Source organism: Megalopta genalis, chromosome 13, assembly GCF_051020955.1.
Source record: "Megalopta genalis isolate 19385.01 chromosome 13, iyMegGena1_principal, whole genome shotgun sequence".
NCBI lineage: Eukaryota > Metazoa > Arthropoda > Insecta > Hymenoptera > Halictidae > Megalopta > Megalopta genalis.
In genome coordinates this window covers 783,278-805,857 of record NC_135025.1, presented here as the reverse complement: position 1 = coordinate 805,857, position 22,580 = coordinate 783,278, and the positions used below count along the sequence as shown (strand labels likewise).

At 38.2% G+C, this 22,580-nt stretch overlaps 1 protein-coding gene across 4 annotated transcripts in view; it reads left to right on the top strand.

Annotated features, from left to right (window-relative positions):
• The window catches only part of unc-13-4A (BAI1 associated protein 3), a 96,917-nt gene that overhangs the window by 65,045 nt on the left and 9,292 nt on the right, over positions 1 to 22,580 (top strand). For 3 of the 4 annotated variants that reach the window (XM_076526160.1, XM_076526158.1, XM_076526159.1), the window contains exons 4-17: positions 3,053 to 3,224; positions 7,970 to 8,137; positions 8,769 to 8,835; positions 10,025 to 10,217; positions 15,640 to 15,786; positions 15,916 to 15,960; positions 17,129 to 17,285; positions 17,561 to 17,764; positions 18,097 to 18,255; positions 18,843 to 19,012; positions 19,372 to 19,479; positions 19,649 to 19,798; positions 20,334 to 20,385; positions 21,237 to 21,278. In XM_076526160.1, the coding sequence (XP_076382275.1) occupies positions 3,053 to 3,224; positions 7,970 to 8,137; positions 8,769 to 8,835; positions 10,025 to 10,217; positions 15,640 to 15,786; positions 15,916 to 15,960; positions 17,129 to 17,285; positions 17,561 to 17,764; positions 18,097 to 18,255; positions 18,843 to 19,012; positions 19,372 to 19,479; positions 19,649 to 19,798; positions 20,334 to 20,385; positions 21,237 to 21,278 (1,834 nt within the window). The remainder of the gene's footprint in view (positions 1 to 3,052; positions 3,225 to 7,969; positions 8,138 to 8,768; positions 8,836 to 10,024; positions 10,218 to 15,639; positions 15,787 to 15,915; positions 15,961 to 17,128; positions 17,286 to 17,560; positions 17,765 to 18,096; positions 18,256 to 18,842; positions 19,013 to 19,371; positions 19,480 to 19,648; positions 19,799 to 20,333; positions 20,386 to 21,236; positions 21,279 to 22,580) is intronic. The other variant, XM_076526161.1, reaches the window with a different exon arrangement.

The window sequence follows — 22,580 nt, the reverse complement described above, 5'->3', positions numbered from 1 at the left end:
ATAATGATTTACGTAGCGTATTGAATTTCAAATACACATGTAGTACATCACTAAACTTTGAATTTTATGCATTTAATATGTTTCCGGAAGTTTAGAACTCGTCGAATATTAAAATGAAATAAAATAAACATAAATAAAATTCTACTCAACGGATAAAGAATAAAATTTCACTTGTGAACCGACTAATAATTATATTTATTAAACGGACCTTAAACTCTTCATCGCGAACCTGAATCTGCATTACGAGGCAACAGGTTAATTGTGGAGAACATAACTGCGCTTGATCAACTGTGTAGATCATGCATATCTCACCGTGTTAATCAGAATTTAATTAACCAATATCGTATTCTTTCAACATATTTTGAACGTGTTAATCGATATAAAAATTAGCATACATATTTAATAACTTTAACCTTTTTTAATCTAATCATAATACAGTTCCAAAAAATAAAAAAGTTCTGTGCGAGAAAATAATTGCACCTATTAGTGGTCGTAAATTGATCAGCAGCCAATAACATCCTCGATATTTAATTACGAACGCAGGCAGCTATAGTATGGCAGGATTAGTCGTGTTGATAAACGTTGTTAGATAAATACCGTTACGTTATTAAATTCTTCGCTGATATCAAATTTCCACCTAGATGTAATGCACGAAGAAAATTTTCAATAAACAGAGTGCGATATTTAGGAAACTGTTAAAAGCTATCAAACAATATTTGCTGATAGCAAGATATTGTATTCTGACAATATTAGTTAGGAGATACTGACTTCTACGATTCTGTATATTTTACGAAATAAAATGGCGTAGTTTGATGTTACGATATTGTTATAGAAATATCGTTAAGTAATAGTTAAAATGATGAAGACACCTAAAGTGTACCAATTTCGGTAGATATTTTTTAATCAATTGCTGCCTCTGCAATCTAGCGATCATGTTCAAAGCAGTTTCCAATGTACACAAAGATTCTTAATTTTTATTTTTATTACTATTTAAGAAAATTAAGAAGAATAACATATCTTTTCATAGATTTTCTATCTCAATGGGTATACTGAAGGATTAACCCTTTAAGTTCTAACGGTGCTTTATGGTATCACTTACCTTAGAACGCTCCCGTGAACTAAACATTTTAAAAACCTGGTACCACTTCTTTGAAGTCTTTTAACGAGGAAACTTCCAGTAACTCGAAATTCTGAATTTTTTTATTGGAAGAAACCTCGAGGGAAATATCCGGCAGTTTCCTATCTGACTCTGCTTCTGATTTTTCAGAGAGAAATCATCCTTTGAATGAAGATAACCTATTTTCTTTGACATTTTCAAAACGCGGTTGATAATAAAAAATGGTTGTATTAAAAATTTCGTATGTTTTATGAGATGACGTTAAAGCTTTATGTTTTATATTTATATTGTTTACTGTTGTCGTGGTGTGTATTGCAGAAAATGTTGTAGTTGCAATACATATCACATGTTACGTGTTTCTACTTTGAAAATAATATCGCTTAAAGTTCTGAACACTAATGCTTTGTATTAGTAGAGTATTTCAAATTGCATAATTTTGTTGAGTCTATGGAATTTGTTATATTATATAGAAACGAGTAAAAGTACTAATTGGTCTTGCACGTATTGCTTTCAACTTATGACTCGTTAAAACCGGTATCGCTAAAACCGGTACCGTTCGAATCCTTTGCTCGACGGATCAAGAAGTCCGCGTGGCAGTTGCTAACCCTTGGGGAAGCTTTATTTTTGCTCCGACTAGATTCGAAGCTAATGTTCCTCCGGGGAGTTTGAGCGTTACCGTCGGTTCTTTTAGATTTAAATTAGATTGAACGCGGCTCGAGGAGACGACGCACCACCGGCGGATCCTTCAACCGCGTCAAAGACACATCCGCTTACCCTGCTTTCATCTGCATATTTTTCATTTTGCAATTTTCGTAGCGTGCGGCGCGATGCGACTCTCTACTCCTCGCGCCAGTTACTCGCTATTCAGCCTGTTCCTTCTATCTTCCCGCTCGACGGAACACAGGCCGGCGAGATTATTGCGCTGAACGTCTTCTTTTACGGCCAAGTCGGGCGAAATCACTCGACAATTTCGGAACACCAACGTAAACACGAAACCCAGCTGAAACGCAAAAGTGGATGGCGTCGGAGAAACGCTCGCGGAGCACGCGATGAAAATCTTGACACATCACGAGCGATAGCAGATTCGAGTCTCTATTATCGCCCAGATTAGCGACTTCTAACGAAATTTTAGGATTTCGGGATTTTCAGAAGGTCCATTTTTATCTCTGATTTTATTGTAATGTGGAAATAATAATATAAGAAATAAAATAAAACAAGACAAGAAATTGTAGTCTTATTCGGTTGTGTGATTCAGTATCATTTATCTTCTAGCCTCTCACATGATCCTCAGATATGGTTTCATGATTTATTAAGCTAATGTGCTTAATTGCTTTCCGAATAATGAGAACTGTGGAAATTTTCGGCTAAATAGTAAAAAAAAGTATCCGGTGGGGGGGGGGGTCTCGAAACAAAGTCGAACGTATAGGGGTTTGTTAAGCCGGTCTCATTTGTAGAATGCAGCATATTAATTATAACCAAGCGAGAGGGGAAAGAAAACAAAATGAAACGCCGCATCTGATCGATATTACTACACAACGTCGCAAAACTTGGTGTGCAAAAGTAAAAGAAACGCGTGCGAAATATAATTAGGAGTGCAGATCGTCATGCACGTTGGAATATAATTATGTATTTTCGTACGGTGGAAATATTGCTGCTCGAAAATGGATTTTATAATTGAAGTTTCATACAACTTTGTACCCTTTGTTTCAAACTTCCTGAATATGAAATTATTTGAGCGCATAGTTTTCAATGGCTCGTTCTACATAGAATTTTAATATATAGTTAGGACAAAGTAACCCTTCGTTTTTATTGAAATGTTATTTTACATAATTGAAGTTGGTGCATACGATTTTTATAGTGCATCTTTCTTTCCGTAAATGCTGCAACCAATAATTTTTTTATAGTAATAGCAGTCGAATATAATTGATTTTACAGGGTTCAAGAAACGGATGGTTCCTTCTTCGAAAGTTTCACCGCATTATCTTGGAAACAACAGAATCGAAGACTCGTGGTCCTTCAAGAATTGGAGGCTAGATCGAAGGAACCTCCGCCACCGTCCAGCGACCACAGTTTGACTTCATCTCATTACGGTTTCACTAATAAAGAGGTAAGCGAACGTATGACACTTTGACTAACGAACGAATTTAAAAAGAATTAAACGAAATCAAAGTAACTTAAAACTCATTCTATAATTCGAATTTTGTTATTCAGTTGTTACTTAACTTTGTGACGTTATAGTAATTTTTCAAATGAAACCAGTTAAAGTTAAAAATTCAAATTGCTGCTGTAGAGAGACAGTGGTATTTAGCAAAGCAAGGAACAATATATAATGGCACTTTGTTTGCACGTTGAACACCAATACCGTGATTCTTCTCTAATTTCATTTTTATAACAATGTAAACAACTTCGTGCAGGATCGGCCTCAAAATATTCTGAACATCTTGAAATTTGCAAATATGTTTTTGTTTTCCTTAAAATTACAATTTAATAAAATATAAAAAAGATTTAATAAAAAATATTGCCATTTCTCCATGACGAGTATACTCGTCGAGCACAGCTAACTGGTTCAAAGCATTTTTGTCTCTGTTTTTAATTTTTACCGCGCGGGCGAGGCGTTTTTGCGTTCATTATGTTCGCCGTGAGAACGTTCATTAGTATCAGCGTTAAATTTCACGCGAGCATATTACTTGGTTCATGCAACACCACATTTTGTCATTCGGCGGGACGCGTACGTTATTTCATCGTAGATTGCATGTGGTTTGGTAGTTGCGTTTCACTTGAAATATTATGTGCGCGGGTCAGTGGGACTGGTGGCACGTTTCAATCGAAATAATAGACGCTCTAATGATTCCGCCTGTTCAACGTTCATTCAATTACGAACTCTGAGAACTAGTGATTTCGAGATTGCCAGAGGTGAACGAGAGGGCTGCCGGATTAAAATAGTACACGATGTTTGTTGCTTTTTGTTCGCACTAGCCGATTTCACTGTTTTATTATTTCACAATAACAGTAAACAGGAATGTATGATTATAAGTACAGGATAAAATTTTCGGAAATGCGCGTATATAAATTCATACGTTTCATTATTTATTTTCATATTTGGAGTACCATGGAAGACAAAACATTCTTCCAAAACATCGATCTTACTTTTCGAAGAATTTATTTGTGCGAAAATCAATTTAGTTGAAACGATATTTTTAATATCTTGCGATTAATTCTCGACCTTTCCGACAAAATTTCATAAAACCGAGATCTCTTCTCCTCCTTTCATTTCATTCAACAAAAACGCTCCAGCTAATTCTCAACTTATTTAACCCTCAAGAACCTTCGCTGCTTAGACTTACGGCAGGCTTTATATTTTCAAACAATTGTTTTGGGGAAAATAATGGACCGAAATAATAGGGCATACGTCTACCTACTGCGAGGTCGCAAACTCTACTGAGATTACATGGCACCCGAATGACAAAGCAGCAATAGTGTCGGAGTTATGAATACAAATTATTACGCGTAGGGTATATAACCTTGAGGGCTAAGTTCCAATTCTCACCGTGTAACAAACGCTACTTTGTGCCTTGTTGGTGACGTGGCGGTTAACGAGGGAACGATAATAATCTGACTCTTAAGTCTGACAAAACCCGGCTCACGAAAATACATTCATTGTTAGATCGATTTTTACAGCTCGTCTACGATTGTGCCAACAATTTATTACGACAAGATATTATTTAATTGTTCCGATCCAATTAGATTGTAAAAATGTATTTATGACGAGAGAATATCCTTAATTCTTTTTGGCAAGGAAATGAAGTTAAACAAGTGCATACGACAACTATGCTTCAGAGTCTTATTTCAATTTTAGTTTACACTTAATTAAGAATCGTACAATCGAAGTTAAATGAAATTTCATTTCATTCGTCAATTCCAGCTTCAACGAAACACTGTGAAATATTCATAGATTTCATTTCATTCCTATTTTATTTTTGGCAAAGACTTGTATAAATTATAAACGTCCAGCAAATCGTAGTTCCATCAGCCATTTTCAAGTTAATTGGTATGGTTGGTTTTTTCGCTAATAGAAACTTGAGATACACCGATAGTGACAAAGGCTATCCAGCCTTTACTGATATCTACAAGTTACAAGCCCTGGTATAATTAGAGTGCAGTGGATTGCTATCATGAGAATTGCAGTATCTCGGGTTTCTCTTTTAAAGAACTAATTGCAGCCAAGAAAAGAATGAATATCGAGATAAGAACAGAAGTTTGTAGCATATGAAAAATGATAAGATACATCGTAACATGCGCAATCAAATTAATGGCGCGTTAATATTAATATTAACGCTGACACAAGCGATCTTACACTTTTACGAAACAACCTGCGCAAATTGAAAATTACACAAAAGTTCTCAGCTTACCGGCGACACTTTTATTTTGCGAATATGAAGCGCCCTATTATATTCGTGTTTTACAATTCTGAGTTAAGAACAATTCCATTTGCACAAAAGGGTTTCATTATTCACGGAAGGAACTTAATCTTTTTCATTGCACAAGAAGACTAAACGGAGAGCACTTTATAATACTCTCCTATAATACTTCTATAATACTCTTCTTATAATCTGTTCATTAATATCCTGTTCGTACAATTTCGCATCTTTTGTCTGAGCTTCTTCCCCTGGAGGGACTATCGGGATTCTTCCTTTTTTCTCCGCTTGCTAACGAAGCAACAATGCGAACCCGTTCCGCTCATTATTTCGGCTGAAATCATGTTACGCTGTCCTATACGCCTTGTCAAACGAACGATACCATGGGAAAAAACGAAGGAAATTATGCGAAGGAAATGCAGAGATTGAAACGGGGGACAGCTTCGATGGTGCGGAACAGTTCAATTATCCCTATTTGTCACAATTCCCCTATCTCCGGCAGCAAGCTGTTGCCCGGAACAGAACACCCGGTTCGAGAGACACGTACATTTTTAGAAAATCAAGCTCTTCGTTACTTCCTATTCAAATCCTACTCTCATTCTCACCCAGCCTCCTATTATTCTATACCGATTGTTGCAAGCACACCGAAGTAACATTATTTGAAATAATATTGTCAAATAATATTGTCTCTAATAATATTATTTCGCATGATATTATTTCGAATGATATCGCTTCAAATAATATTATTTCTAGTGAACTAGGATGTTATTTGTTCGTAGTTACTGATCGACGAGTTACAAATATATTAGAAAAATGCACGCGCAATTAATATTGTTCTTAAACGTCGATACAAGTTTACAATGACAGTGCATGCTATTAGCCAGGCTTCGGCACATTTTATTTGAAACGGAAATAAGAATGTTTCGATTCAAATGCTGTTACTTAAAAGAAATAACGATGAATTAATATAATCTTAACAATGAATCTGCGACCTTGACATCTTGTTCTTTATCGTTAAATAAATTGCCAACTTCTCGTCCGAATATACAATATGATTTAAAAGAAAGGCTAACAATTAGTAAAAAAAAAAAAAACGTGCCGTCATTTTTTAATAACGCACGAGAGAATACTATTTTTCATTGTTTCCCTATTGAGTAAAGGCACTGTGTGCTACTTTAATTGGAATGCTAAATGGAAAAAAAGTAAAAGTCGATATCTCGTTCGACCGGAATAAAGTTATGAACAATACACTCTCTTGACGCATTAAACTTTCGAAAGCTCAACTTTCAGTAGCACGGTCCGTTCACATTCAAATGACTACCAACATATGAAACTCTAGCCTGTATTTCATGTATTGTTAAGTTCATACGTTTTTTGCACCAATCCTGGTCGACCGTCATTAATTTTATCTTAATTCCAGCTGAGCTGGTCCGCATTTTCCGCGCGGTCTCCGTTTTTTATCATTTTTTCCCAATGTTACTTGCGGATGTGGAACGAAAATATCAGTAAGAGGAGAAAGAAATTCACCCGGAAATACAGACTCCCACTGCCGAGCAATTTTTGCATGTATGCTACGGTACAGAATTTAGTGAGGCATTTCTAATAGGGGCGCAACGATCACCGCTAAAAGAAAATTCTTCTGGAACAGAAAAGTCCAGCCACGTTCTCTATGGAAATGGCCGTTTGTTAATTTCTTTGCTGGAAATTTATCTGAAATTTCTGTAGCAAATTCTTTCTGTGGCAAACCTTCTCAAAACAAAACAGAATTATACAAAATTGTTCAGAATCGATCATTTAGGGAGTTCAGTTTATTATCGATGAAAGGTTCAGATTCGTCCATCTAAATTTTCGGCTTTGTTATTTATGTTTTATCGCTGGTGAAATTATTCTTTCGGGACGTATTTGGAGAAATTGTTTCGATGGAATGCAGAATATTTGATGCTATTGTAAGCAGTTGAAATGGAATTTCTCTCATCGATAAATATCATGAACAATTGAAACAGAATTCCTCTTATTAACAATGACTATCGCCAATGAACAAAATCTCGGTAATTTATAATCGCTAACCAAAATTGTTCAGGATCAAAATTTGCTGATTATGTGATTTAATGAAAAATTCTACTCACATTTTGCGATTAATATTCTTCACTTAAATAATAAACAAATTGCTACTACCGACTTTGTCCGTAAAAACATTTTGGTTATCGTTGCTTCAGTTAATTACCACTTTTTTAATCGAATTAGAAATCCGTTTCATACAACGTTTCATACAACTATTTTTGTAATCAATGCTTAGTTATTTACTTCGAAATTAATCCATTTATATTTTAAATCATTACCAGGAACGTGTTCAATTAATTGTACCGATCGTATTTCTTATTTTCCTAAAATATATCGTGTTCGGTGGTTAATCGAGCATTTAAATATATTGTTTCAGTTGGAGCAGTTGTACATAGAAGTTCTCTACACGATTGCCAATACAGTGGGCGCCAACACAGGACAATATGCTCACTACAAGGAAGATCTTTATATGTACGCTCAAGAAGCTTTTAGAGTACCACAAGATCAACATCGTCGATATCTGAATATTGCTTCTGAGGAGAAGGTATTTGCCTTTAATATCCCTAACACATTGATACATTAAAGATGACGTTACCAACAGGTGATGTTCCCGATTATACAGTCTAACCAATTTTAAACGTTTCTCTTTCTCATCCTCGGCATTTTTAAAACAATTTGTTTTGTTTTCACTAAAAGAACTTGTAAATTTAGTCGTTCGTCTTCTTGTTATAAATACTGGCCTTCTCGTGTTTTGCGAATTTTGATAACGTTGGTCAAATTAAATCACGAAAATGATGGCCTGATAAGGGTTAATAGCGGCTGAGCATATTCTGTTTATCTAATCTAAGATAAACCCTACTGTCAGTCACTGTTCATCTGACCTAGAACTATCCTGTTCTAATTGTCTAAGCTGAAACAGCCATAGTCCACTTGTCTAATCATGGATTACGGTTATGCTGCTTATCTAGTTGGGAACACCATCAAAGATTATTTATAGAATAAGTGACTTTTCTACATCTGACTGGATCGGGAATGATCGAGTATTATTATCCTTTTTTTATTATTGTTCTTATTAATTATTTATAAGTTGCATCGATTACAGCCGAACAAAATATTGTTCAACTGTAACAGCAAGTTATACAGGGAACATTATACTAGTTCGACGTTTGTTCCAGCCCCCAATTGTTGTTTTGAGCGTCGTGGTCGTTGAAGCCGAAGGATTAGAAGCCAAAGATGCAAATGGTAAGAATTCTGTTCACCCTTAATGCTTTCGCAAGTCATTCACCGCCAAAAAATGCCGGTGGTATCCAGTTGACAGGAACATAGATGAATTTCCTATTGGATTACACACATAATCCTGCCAGAGTCGCCGATGTCGGAAACTTTGATGTAGGCGCAGATGTATTCCAATTTTTAATACTTCGTAGAAACTACGATCGATTCGAGGACAATTTAAAGAATTTAATTGTACAATCTATATCGAGAATTAAATACCTACGTACATCGATTTAATAAATAATTTTAACGAATTGTTGTGCTAATTGAAAGCGTATCTAATAATTGACATGTAATAGCACCTATTCAGTACATATAGGAGGCGGCACTGTATAGAACATTTGGACTGATAAACACTGGACATCATTGGTCCGTGGACAGCATTGGAACTGAGATATCCACTGATAACATTGACACACATATGCTTGAAATTGATACACTTGCATCAATTCATTGTATAACATGTTTACGATTGACTTGATATCTTAATATTAATTATGTTCAAGCTGTATATTCAGGACTGAAATATATCATTATTGTACAGTAAACTGGTCCCTCTAACATGTCAAAAAATTCAAGCTATTTAGTCCAGTTTTAAAGGAGTTATACCGTCATAAAGGGTGTTCATATATATTTGTCCCACCCTGTACATCTTATAAAGCATATTCATGAGAATCTCCCTTCTCTGTCTCGCAAGTGCCCTTAAGATACTTTAGTTTCGAGTTGCTTAAACAATGCTAAGTGAATTCAAAAATAGTATAAACTTTTATATTTTATTTGAAGATGTCTGTTTTTTTTAAAAAAATACTTATTTATAACCTTCAAAATTTGTCTTGAAAATTTTTATCAATCAAATACAAAATGCCTCTTAAAATTGAACTTTTATAATAGAATTTCAATGTTAATGGAGAAATTAACTCGAAACGGAAACAGAGAATAATTCAGAAGTTAAAAGTTTACTAAATAATTTAGAAGCGTAAAGCTTATACGAAATAACTTACATTTATGCAAGTTTACGATTAAATTACAGTTGAATTATAATTAAATTAGAGCTCTGCTCCGAACAAACCCCCTTTTCAAGGAGGTCCTCGATTACACTTTTGCCCGATGCTGCTCGGCAAAGGACTAGAATGGAAATTGTCTGTATCGTCCGCAGGATTCAGTGATCCTTACTGCATGCTGGGAATTCAGCCGGGTAACACGGCGAGTGTGCCGTCGAGTCCTCAGACGAATTTAACAGCACACTCGCCCCACACACCTCCAGCCTCGCCTCGACAAGCAACCCGGGCCCTTTCCGACGGTGGCGAAACCGAAAACTCACAGCACGAGAAACTGCGGAAGCACCATAGGTAAGTCGAGGCAACGGTGCTTCCGTTTGCACAGCCAACGATCGATTACCCCCGGTTAACCGAACATCTGAAGGTCTTAAAACTTAAAACTCCGACTTACGAAAGTTTTCGAATTTAAGGTAGATCGAACGGACATAAAATAGATTCACGAACTTCCCGTAACTTTCGAAGGTTTAACTCTCTAATCGTCCTCGATCGAAGCTCGTCCGTCAGCCAGTAAATTATACATAAATTTAATCGAAACGCTCGATAATTATTATGGTCGCCGACGGCAATTTCATTGGGCACAATGCATGTACGAAACGTGAACAATCCTAACGGAATTCAGATTATATAGGCGAATACCATGTGATCGGCTATGGAAAAGATTTAATATATTTTAGGATGATTTAATCGAGCACAATTAGATTACAGCTCTCTCTCGTTCCCAGATTTAATGGGTTATCGTGTTTACCATAGTTAGCTAAATAATAAGTTTACCCTGTGACCTTTGAACTGTACACATTAGTGGAATTTGAAATAAAAAGCCTGTGTCCCTGGAAAATAGTCGAAGGTTTACTTACTTTGTTGAATGAAATGATTGCAAAAGAATTTGTAATCGTTCGATAATACAATTACTGGTTCATTTCCCCGCTAACGTATTTGCACTTCCATCGTGCGTCTCTCTCTTGCAGTTGCGTAATATAAATAAGTAAAAATATCGCTGAGCACTTTTCCTCGAAACCTGTCAAAATTAGTAATCTAAAGCTTCGATGTCGCACCTTAATAAACTCGAGTAAAGAAACTAACTACAAAATAAAAACTTTTGTTCGTGAAAATGATTGCAATATGGGAAATAAAATGTCCACGAATAACAAATAATAATGCTTCGCTAATAAATAAATTGACGAGTGAAATTGATCATAAAACAATGATTCTAAACGTGGCTTTACAGAGAACATTTTTCTCGAAGTTGCTGAACGTGCACCAACCATAAGAAAAACTGAAATAAAAAATACGAGGTCTCGTCCAAATAGAAATAGATAATACCATGGACGTTTGCAACACGGACAAAAATATTCTGAAGGATGTGTGTTAGCGATCTACTGTAAGACTATCGCGGCATAGATCGCACGATCTATGTGTCCTAGTGCCAGCTAACTTAACCCTCGAATGACGTTGCGTGGATCTATTTTGACCCAGATTCGCAAGGAATCTATCCGAGGTCTTAGATTGAAATGACCTACTCAAACTGCGACCTACTACCAGGTATCGCAAGAAGATCGACGTGTCCTGAAGAGGCGCGTGACAGAACGCGATCGCGCATTGAAAAGCTAGCTGGTTCGCGCGATGTAAAAAGGAGAGATGGTTGCCTCGCTAAAAAGTTTTTCGCACGCTAAAAGTTTACTTCAACGAGTTCCCGCGAGAGGTGTTACTGAAACATCGGTACTCGCCAAAAATTACTTCTTAAAATTATATTTTTACAAGTGTAATTCTAGTACGGTATCGAACACACGCACGCATAAATAGAAATTCTCACCGATAGTACGAAAGTTTCATAGAGCATCTAGCGCACTTTATCGGAAGTAAACCTTTAAGATCATAGAAGTAGGGATGAAGTGGGTCCACCTGTCTTTCTTACATCGTGCCGGTTTGGAACAAAACCAGCTGTAGCTAACTCAACTTTTAGAAATTCCTTTTGCATGGAGTCGTAGTATAAATTACTCAAACGTATCCCTCGGGAATGATTCTCCCGCGAACACGTTATATTGCACCGCAAAGTTCTTAATTGTTTGACGTAGCCTTGCTATTTCACGGTTTCATGCGTCGAATTAACTTCGTGCCAATATTTAACGAGTACCCGAGTATTGTTTCATAGAAATCTGCGTTCATCGGATGAAGCTTATACCGCTGACTTAATAATTCGCCCGAGTCTGCTTCGTTAAGAGTTTACCTTTTCGTAATGTAAAGTTCGGATCGTTTTCTTGGTTGAAATTGAAAGTATCGTGCAGTTGGTATTGAAAGATTTCAAGAAACCGGAGTTCGAAGTACGGTGAAGTTTATAACTTCGTTGCATCACACACAAAGGAGACAGTCGAATGGTTCGAAGAATAATACAGCATTACGTTTGCGTAAGTTCAAGATTTCTTGAAAATCGTTAGAAGCGTAACTGTTCTATGGATCGCGAGACTCAATTTCACATACATAAAATGCACTTTGTTCTATAATACGGAAATACTGTGAGGCAGAAAAATTGCAAAGGGTTAAAAAGTTGTATCGATCTAAAAGATAAAGCAATACTTTTCGTAGCCGCGGTATACGCGCGGGAATTACCGAATGAAAGTTTCAGTTCATCGAAATAAAGATCCTTCGTCTCATTCTCTATTAAAAGCATGATTTCACCCGAACCGTGTAACCCAGCCCCTAATTAATCGAACTCTTCGAAGCAATCTTCCGGGCGGCGGCGGCGGCGGCGGCGGCGAGCCTGTCATCTCTCCGCTTGATAAGATCATTCTCAGGCTAGAACTGGCCGAAGCTACATTCTGGTAATTATTAACGGAGAAAAGTTTCTCGCGTGATCGATTAATCTTATTACGTACACGCGCGCGAGGTAACTCGATCGATCACTCGAAGACACCGAGCTCGGCGTGGCGCGCGGCGCGCGGCGGTCCGCGCAACAGGAGGGTACGCGTTTTCCAGACGCCTCGCTCGACTGACATTTCCACAAAGCGTCGCGATAACAATGAGCTGTTGCCGGATGCGGCAAAGTTCTGTTTGCGACGGTTCGCGGGCAGAATAAGGCCGCCCGTGCATTCAGAAGCACGCGGTCCGCGGTTCTATCTCGCGGCCATTGTCTTCGCCCAGCATCGAAGGCGGCGAGGCGATTAATTTTAGTCTTGCGCCGCGCGGACCCAGGAATCGCAGAGGGTGTCCACGTTCTCTACCACGTGCCGCCGTGTCGATCGTGTCGTGTTTTCGCCGTTTCCGAGCTCTCCCCGTCGATTCTGGCGAGTAGCCATGCCGAACACGGAGAAATTGGCCATCAAACAACTAGAAACTATGTAAGAACCGCTCTCTCCCCGTTACTAGATGTTGCTAGAATGTAACGAACTGTCACTAGTGTCGCCGACTACGTTTACGTCGATTTGGTTCGCCAAAATGGGCCCGAGCCTATCGATGGACACGTTCACCTAGAGATTATCTATTAGGTGCGATCCGTCGTGACGTCGAAAGTGATCCTTGGAGCCGTCAGCTCTTGCAAAATTGAGGCTTCTGAAAGAATGTCATGACTCTCCTGTCTGTAAAGATTTTTTCTCGTTGAGCCAGTGGAAGATACTCGTGCTAGGTATGTACAGTTTGAGCCGATTCAGTCGATGAAAAGCTTCGCTAGAGCAGCGAAATAGAAATTAGAAGCGGTTCCAAGCGATTCGTTGTGCGATCGAAAGTGATACTCGAAACAATTTCGGTCTCCTAAAATTCGAGGTTGAAGACAGATGACTTCTCCATTCGTCTCTTGGGCATTTTGATCTAAATTGATAGCACCTGCTTGTATTGGATACGAAGTATGTGGAGTAGGAAGATCGTAGAAATTATTAACAGCAATTATTTATTCGATGTAATCCTTATGAGGACTTATGCGGTTGATCAGACGTTATTTTCATCGTGTCAGTGCTGTTATTCTTCGTTCGAAATGTTCTTTAACATCTTCGTCATTTCCTGTTGTACTGTCATTGTGTCCATAAAATGCTGTCTTCGCGTGACATTTTTCATTTCGGAAGACTGTTTCGAAGGACTGTTTTTTCACACGCTTCAACAGTTTCCAGGAAACCGAATGTGAATTCTTTGTTCTTTAAAAAAAAGCTATGAAACGTTCTGCGCAACTTGTGGCATAAATTAGTAGCAAGATTATACAAGTTTGTGTAAACATAACAGAAACGTCTCAAGACAATGTTAAAACTAGTTTTATTTACAAAAGTATCTGCTTCAATACGATATTTTTCGAACAAAATGTTGTTCGATGTCCAAGGGAATAAACAGTACTATCAGTTTCCTGAACAGTTTCGTAAATTGTATCTCGTTGTAAATCATTGTCGTCTTTTGTATCAACATCTCCTACAAAAATTCATTCCTTCGACGACAAACTTTATCCTTGGGGTGAGAGAGAAATCGTTCGGAATCGAATCTCGAGAACGCGAACAATGCGCGAACACGGGACTATTATTCTTTCTCTTAACCTCGCGAACGTTATTCTCCTCGTGGTCTTATTTAAGCAAACAGCTTGCTTGGCTTCGAATGGATGGAAAACACCATTTCCTTTACTGTCGCTATTATTTCCCCGAATTACCGAAGATTTTAACCATCCCCTAAGATCCGGAAACCTTTTACCGCTTCTCTGCGAGTGTTTGCAAAAACGAAGCCCAGATAAGACGATGTCTTATCTGCTCAAACGTTCAAACGTCTGCAGTAGAAGCGAAGCCACGGTCCTCCAGGGACAGGATCAATTCTCCGCAATCGATAGTTATCCCTGCAGGATCGTAGACATTCACCTGGAAAAAGTGCACGAGGAAAACGTTCTTCTCCTTAAGTATTTTTTCCTCGCTGGAATCACGGCGCACAGGGCCCATTTAACGTCGTCGACGACGCTTCTGAATGACATAGCGTTTGGAAAAGTCTCAGTCATTCGCAACATCGTTAATGTTTTCGCCAGAGACCCAATGTGCTTCAGCTGTAATCAAACGTCCCTTCTACAACAATTTTTCTCTCGCCGCGGATTGCATTTTCGCTAAGGAAAAAGTTGCCTCAAATGACCTCAGGAATCCCCTACTTTCGGATTGCGAGACATTTTCGGGACATCCTGTATATATGTATACTATATACTACACCGATTATTCATCCCAAAGCAGTTTGCTTCGAAACAAACAGTTCTCTGGAAACTATGTACACCGGTTTTAGCTGCGTGCTTTGTGTTATTACCGCAATGCTACGAAGTGATTTCCTTTGAAATTACTCGCAAATAATATCCGCGATTACCGTAAAAATAACTACTGCGTTGCGAAAGCAATTCGGTTCAGAGAATATCATTGATTTTAGCCAGCCAATATTATTGCAGCCCTTAAATAATGTTAACCCGAACGAACATCGTGTAAAACGAGACACATAGACCAGCTAGACATGTATGAACAATCTCGATCACAAATCGTCATCTAAATTGGGAAAGGAGTAAGGAGGTTTGACGACCGATCGACCGATCAATGTCTTGAACGGCGTGGATACGTTTCGGTTGGTTTACCCTTTGACTGGAAAGGGCCAATTCCTAGAGTGTTAAGTGCTGACTCGTAGGTATTGGCTAATCATGGCAATTCCCGGGAACTGTAGCCAGAGATGGAGACCAGGGGGTGACACGAAAAGGTCGGGGAAAGATATTGTAGCTGTTCGAAATCAGTTTCAGGCTGTCGTTCAAGCGCAAGGAGCACACGAGCAGACGCGAACATCGAGAGTCCTTAAGCGGCGCGGTTCCGGCGAAGTTTATACGGGCGACCACGGTGAAGCCGCACACGCTCAGCCCGCGATGGAACGAGAAGTTTCGTTTGTAAGCAGCACCAAAGTGTTCCGGGAAGCACGTCTTCCTTCGAATTGTTCCGAAATCGGAAACGCGTTACGTTCGAACGAATCCGGTCGACCGATAACAGCTAATTCCATCGTTTTTCCCCTTTTCCAGCGACATCGATGATATCCATACAGACATTCTGCACCTAGACATATGGTGAGTACGGTCATTAGTTGTTCATTTTCAATGAGAATGGACTTCTTTAATCGTTGGGTGGAGAATCGTCTGAAAGTAAAATCGAATTTTTTTTATGTTGTAAACGCAATCATTTGCTCCATTTAATAATAAGATACCGACATAATGTTTCTTCGTGCATTTCTAACTATGGTGTATAAAACTATTCCAATTTTTATTAGATGCTACAAAACAAAATAATTTATCTCCATCGTCGAACGGTTGAAGAAGATTCAAAGCGTGTATAGAAAACAAGAACTTAGAAACATCTGTGTATAGGAACAAATAGTAATTCTTATTTCTTTCAAACTAAACACAACAAGAAAATGAAAATTGGCTCTAATAAATTCTATATAATTACATTTCATTGATAGAATTAATGTGTTTCTATAATTCTTGTTCTATACAAATATCACAGAATATACAATACACTAGAAACATTTTTGCATCAACGAAATATTAGCATTTTCCCATTTACATCACTTATGAATCAAATAGACATTAAGAAGGAAAATGTGCCACTATTTTGGACGAAATAAATTGTACATACTCGATCAATATTTTCACTGACCCAAAAATGTCCCAAAAATGTCTCGCAATCCGAAAGTGGCGGGTTCCTCGGGTCATTCGAAGCAACTTTCTCCTTTACAAAAATGTTCTCCGAGGTACCATTAACGAGTTATTAATGAAAAACAGTGACCAATGAGAGGCGAGCTCAGCTGGCGCAAGCCAATGAGCGGAACTGGGCTTCGTACGCTGGTTGGCTGGGCCGCCTCGCGTCAGTCGTAGTCGATTCTTATTGGCCACTGTATTTCGTTAATAACTCGTTAACGGTGCCTCGGAGAACATTTTTGTAAAGGAAGAAGTTGCTTCAAATGATCTGAGGAACCCGCCATTTCCGGATTGCGAGACATTTGGGGACACCCTGTATTTATGATTTCTGGAGCACTCAATTCAGGAATATTTTTCATTGTTCCAAATTATTCCGAAGCTTCGCACCCGCGAACTCTGATTTTTTGGTCGCGTACCATACACGGCTTCATAGTTTCTTCTACGTTGGTGTTCTCACACAAGAAATTTAATTCTGCGCCCACATACGTGCATCTTCCGCTCGGAAGTGTTTCCGTTGTCCTGACAGACATAGTTTTAGGGATCACGACGACGAGTCCTCGGTATTCGACGCTGTTAGCAAGCTGAATGAGGTTCGCGGCGTCAAGGGTCTCGGACGGTTTTTCAAGCAGATCGCGCAGAGCGCGAGATCCGGCGGACAGGACGACTTCTTGGGCTGCGTGAATATCCCTCTGCAGGTATTTAATCTATCTGATTATTCTTCGCGAGTTCCATTGAAAATTACTAAGTTGTAAAACGTGACATGCAATTTTTAATAGGCAAATAGAATTGATATCGTCGAATACGAAAGAATGGCAACCTTGCACTTTAGTGGATGCATCGATGCCGTGCTAGCATAACTATTACAATTATAAGAAAAAATTGTGCATTCCAATTAGGCGAATTAGCATAGTAATGGAAGTATTATAATATCGAAACGGCGTTCTGCGAAGAGTTCATGATCTGTTATCAGGACATCCCGAGCACCGGACTCGATCGATGGTACAAACTTGAAGCTAGAACACAACGCAGCACTATTCAGGGTAGAATTAGATTAAAGCTGTGGCTATCAACGAGGGAGGACAGGGGAACCTCTGAAGAAGACAATTGGGGGGAATTGAGGCAGCAGGAAAGACTCTACACCGTTTTCCTCAACCACGAAATGAACAAACAAGGGGTACGTCTGGATAACACGAAATGCTCACAATTCTAAATTCAATTGCAGAAGCATTCCACAGCTGAAATCTATAAAATATCCGAAATGTCTCGATAATGAATGAATATATTTTAAAGATTTGTGAGACCTGATTTGTTTCTACAAGGCTTGCATTAAGGCTCAAATTAACTTCAACATTTTTAATATTTAAACAAAAACATAACAAAATCACCTTGTCAAAACAATTTGAAATAAAATAAATAAACAAATAGGGTACTATCTATGTGGGCGCCCATCTCTATGTGGGCGTTCTCTTTTCCCTTTACTTCTATGTTTTATTTCCATCAATTTAGGAAGACTTCACGGGAGAATTGCCACAAACGGCACTAACAATTCTTCACCAACACGCCGTCCAAGGTGATGTCACGGAGTTGCAGCAAGCGTTAGTTAAATGGATAGCAACCTCGCGACAGCCAAACTGCGATCCGCGGATTCTCCACCGGCTTCTTCAGGTTGCTACGAATCTTTTAACATATTCGTGTCGCATAGACACAACTAAAATAATACGTGCATATCTTTCGAAATTGCGCTATAGTATAATATTCTTAAGTTCATTATACAGGGTGTCCCAAAAATGTCTCGCAATCCGAAAGTGACGGGTTCCTCGGGTCATTCGAAGCAACTTTTTCCTTTACAAAAATGTTCTCCGTGGCACCATTGACGAGTTATTAACGAAAAACAGTGACCAATGAGAGGCGAGCTCAGCTGGCGCGAGGCGATCGAGCCAATGAGCGGAACTGGACTTCGTGCGCTGGTTGGCTGGGCCGCCTCGCGTCAACCGTACTCGATTCTTATTGGTCACTGTTTTTCGTTGATAACTCGTTAACGGTGCCTCGGAGAACATTTTTGTAAAGAAAGAAGTTGCTTCAAATGATCCGAGGAACCCGCCATTTCCAGATTGCGAGACGTTTTTGGGACATCCTGTATATAGGTATATTCGGTCTAAGGTCTTGATCATGTAAACGCGAAACACCATGAGAGGGTTTACAATACCTTACGACCTTGTCTTTAACATGCATGAACTGGGATTGGCTTCTAGGAGTTGGATAAAGTTTGGCACACAGATACACTTTCCCGAGACGTGGCACAGTGTCTTGCCGATTCCTTCAATGACTTCCTCGATGTCTCCTTAAAGAAAATTCGGCAGCATCGTATACTATACCCGCCGTTACATCGACCATCGATCTCTAAACTGGATTATCTTCTTAGGTGAATGTCTCATAAAAAAAAGTGACTAGCAATTACCAATTGTGAGAGTAATTTTAAATAAGAATGCATAAGCAAGGTTTTGTGAATTCGTGAAAACGAATTAATATGAGTCGGTATAATTGCTGCAATTAAAAGTTTTAATTCTTTGTGTTCGAACATGAAATTGCGTAAAAGCATACGATAGAAATTTCAACAGCAATGGTTTGGATTACAACTTTGCCCTTTTGTCTAATGTTGTAACTGTGTTTTTCATCTCGACTGTACACTTTTAATTCGTGCGTTCAAATATGGTTAAAGATTAACGAAATTTTAATATAAATGAAAATATTGCTACATGCTTGTATTCTTTTTTTTTACAGATGTTTAGGACTGCTATCAAATATGTCAGCTTTTCGATCGTGTTGTCCTTTCAACAAAGAAATTCGTGGAGAAATTATAACTGCCTTAAGAAAAGGAACCCTCGATTGGTTGGTGATAGATTTAACTAAATTAATCATTTGCCGTTACATTATATGTCTATTCGCATTTAGCGAAAATTATTATTGTCAGAGACTTTTACAATTAACCGTTGCACTACCACCTTTATTGTATTATAGCTTCAACATGTCTTGGTTGTTCATGTTGATGATCCCCTAGGTATGAAAGTACGAGACTGCAAACAATGTGTTATGACAAGGAACCTGATCAGGATGCAGACAAAGTCTTGCAAGACTTTACGAACTTAGTAACTGCATTACTGGTAGACTTGGAACAGGGGTTGTCTTACTATAACAGCCTCTTTGAAAGGTGAGTAATTTAAAGTCTATTAGCAGAACCGCTTTCTTCACTTTATTAATCTAAAACTGTAATATATTCTTCTTCGTATAGTTAGACTACGCATACATCGATATTACATTGACTAGTTTTAAGCTAATAAATTATTATCATAATAATATAGTCTTTTTTTTCTTGAATATTCCAAAGTTTTCCTGAACTTATTTCAGAATATGTAGCAAATAAAATTTGTAAAATAATTACTCTCCCTGACAGAAAATATTTGATCAAAGTCATAAATATGATCGTTGAAAAATTATTTAAAAAACAAACAATAACATTGTATACTTATTGCATACATGTATACTAGACGAGCGTGATAGAAGAGTTAACAATATTTTTTAAAATAGTAATAATAGTAATTCCAAAAAATATGTAATTATTAAAATTTTTCCGACAAGCAATGCTTCACAGTGTTGAACAAGTTTTTCTGTAGATTATTTACGTTTGTTAAGGACAACAGTATCGATGATAGAACACAAACAACGCATGAAATATTATGTTTCAGCACGAACGGTGTGCCATATTTCGCAGCGGTGTATAAACAATTGGACAAGCTGGTAAGCAATTGAATGCAAAGTGCAATCCGACAGTTGAAAGAGTAAACGAGAGATATAAGATACTCACTTTCTAGTCCCGCGATGATGCAGAATCAAAGCACACAATCATATAACACATGACTATATTTTATTCACTGTTTCGTAAAGCTGGATGTGCTATGTTTGGCTTATATGCTTTATTCAAGACGTCGATCGTTTTGTTTATTTTTTTTTCCAATTAAAAACTATCAGCAACTCGTTTAAAAGAGTGTTTTCTCCAATTTCCGACTATTCGTTGATTCTTCTAAACGCTACATCTTTGAAGGTTGGATGTGAAAATAATGCGATAATCATTTTATCAATGTATTTATGTTTTTTACAAACAATTTTCTCGTCATCTGTGAATTCGGTCGACGTCCTTGCATCGAAATAACTGCAGAAACATATTACTCTTTATGTATAGGGTGTTCCATGTACAAATACACCACGATGGGTAACTATCAAAAGAAACGATTACGCGACGACGTATATTGTTGCTCTAAATCCGGGACTCCCGCGTAGCGGAGTGAGACGCGCCACGTGACCCAGCCTCGCTCCTTCAATTTGAAATCCGGCTTAAACGTCTGCGAAACATGGTTGCATGGTAGCTCGCGAGTTTCTGCGGTCATTGTTATTTATATATCGGCTTCGCGAAATTGATAAAGTTTCAGGAGGATATCAAGGAAAGTTAGATTATTACACTGAGACTAGGGACACCCTATAAATAAACAAATCGCAGTGACCTGAAGGCCGGGTTGAATGGAAAGCCGACGAAATGCGATACGTCCGTCAGGTCATCGCGATCTTACTGTACACAAGATGTTTGTCCATAGCTGGCGGAACACGTGGCGACACACATGGAGAACACTTCCGAGGTACTTTTTCATCGCCACCACGAAATGTTAAAACCCCTCTATTCTTCTCTGTCTTCTCTCTTCTTCAAACTCCTTCTGTATGTGATAACTCGAACCGTCGACATCGCGACGCCTCGAATTTATTTGCGCACGTTTCCCTTCGACAGATCTATAAAAGTTCATGAAGTTCACAGATTTATATACATTACAAGAATACCAATCGTATTCTTTTATTCCACTGGTCCGTCGAACGCAAATAAGATAGAGGGTCATTGATTAGACGGTGGTCTTCCGAAAATGTTTTAGACCAACGTTTTCTTGTAAATATCGGGCTCCCCTCAAATACCGAGTTATCGAGAGTGCAGAGTATTCTGATATCGTAGAGTTTTACAAGGCCTACAGACCAAATCTGATCTCAACAATACACGGTTGCTGACGCTGTGCAGTCTTTAGCTCAAAGCTTGAGTTCCAACAGCATCCGAAACTTCGTCGGAGTTTTGTTGTATATTCAGCAAAAATGTGCCGATCTGTTGTAGATAGCTAAATTTGTTGTAGATAGCGGATAAATGTCATTTTATGTTGTTGTTAATACGACGAAACAATTGTACATATTCAATCTTCCGAAACATATTTCTATGAAATAGTTTAGTCTAGATATTTTTAAGAAATTATAGCTATACACCCATTTACAATTCTATTTTCTTTTAATTCTGTTAGTTTAACTAATAGTTTAGAATAGCGCTATTTTTGAAGTTGCACAATAGTTTACTAAATCATGTCCTCCGTGATTATAAACGAAACGCTATTATTTATATTAATTACATTTTTGTACTAATTTGTATCGACAATAAGTAGTACGTCTGTATTAATTTCGCACTCGAATCGCGTGTTCGTATGTATAAATCGGTAACTCAGATTCGTCAGAGTCTCGTGAAGGAAATTCTACTCTTCTATTTCGTTCGTATTTGTGTGCCGATGCGGACATACGGTAACAGCATACCCAATTTTTCATTCAATCTTTTCCGAGACACTGAGAACGTTATGGCCCATAGTAATGCATGTTTCCATTGTCAGCCTTTCAGTTTCAGCTGGTGCACAATTCTCGTAGCTTCCAACGTATGTATATCGATAACACATCACATGTTGTGCGTGGAACTACCACGTAATTTGGCAACACCGCGCCGAAAACACATCGAATTTATACATTATACATATACTGTACGTATATGCGCTGGGGCTGTTCTGCATGTGCACTAATTGTTCCTGATATGCCCCCGTCTTCCGAAACGTGTTAGACTACCCAGAGGCTACAGAATGTACCAA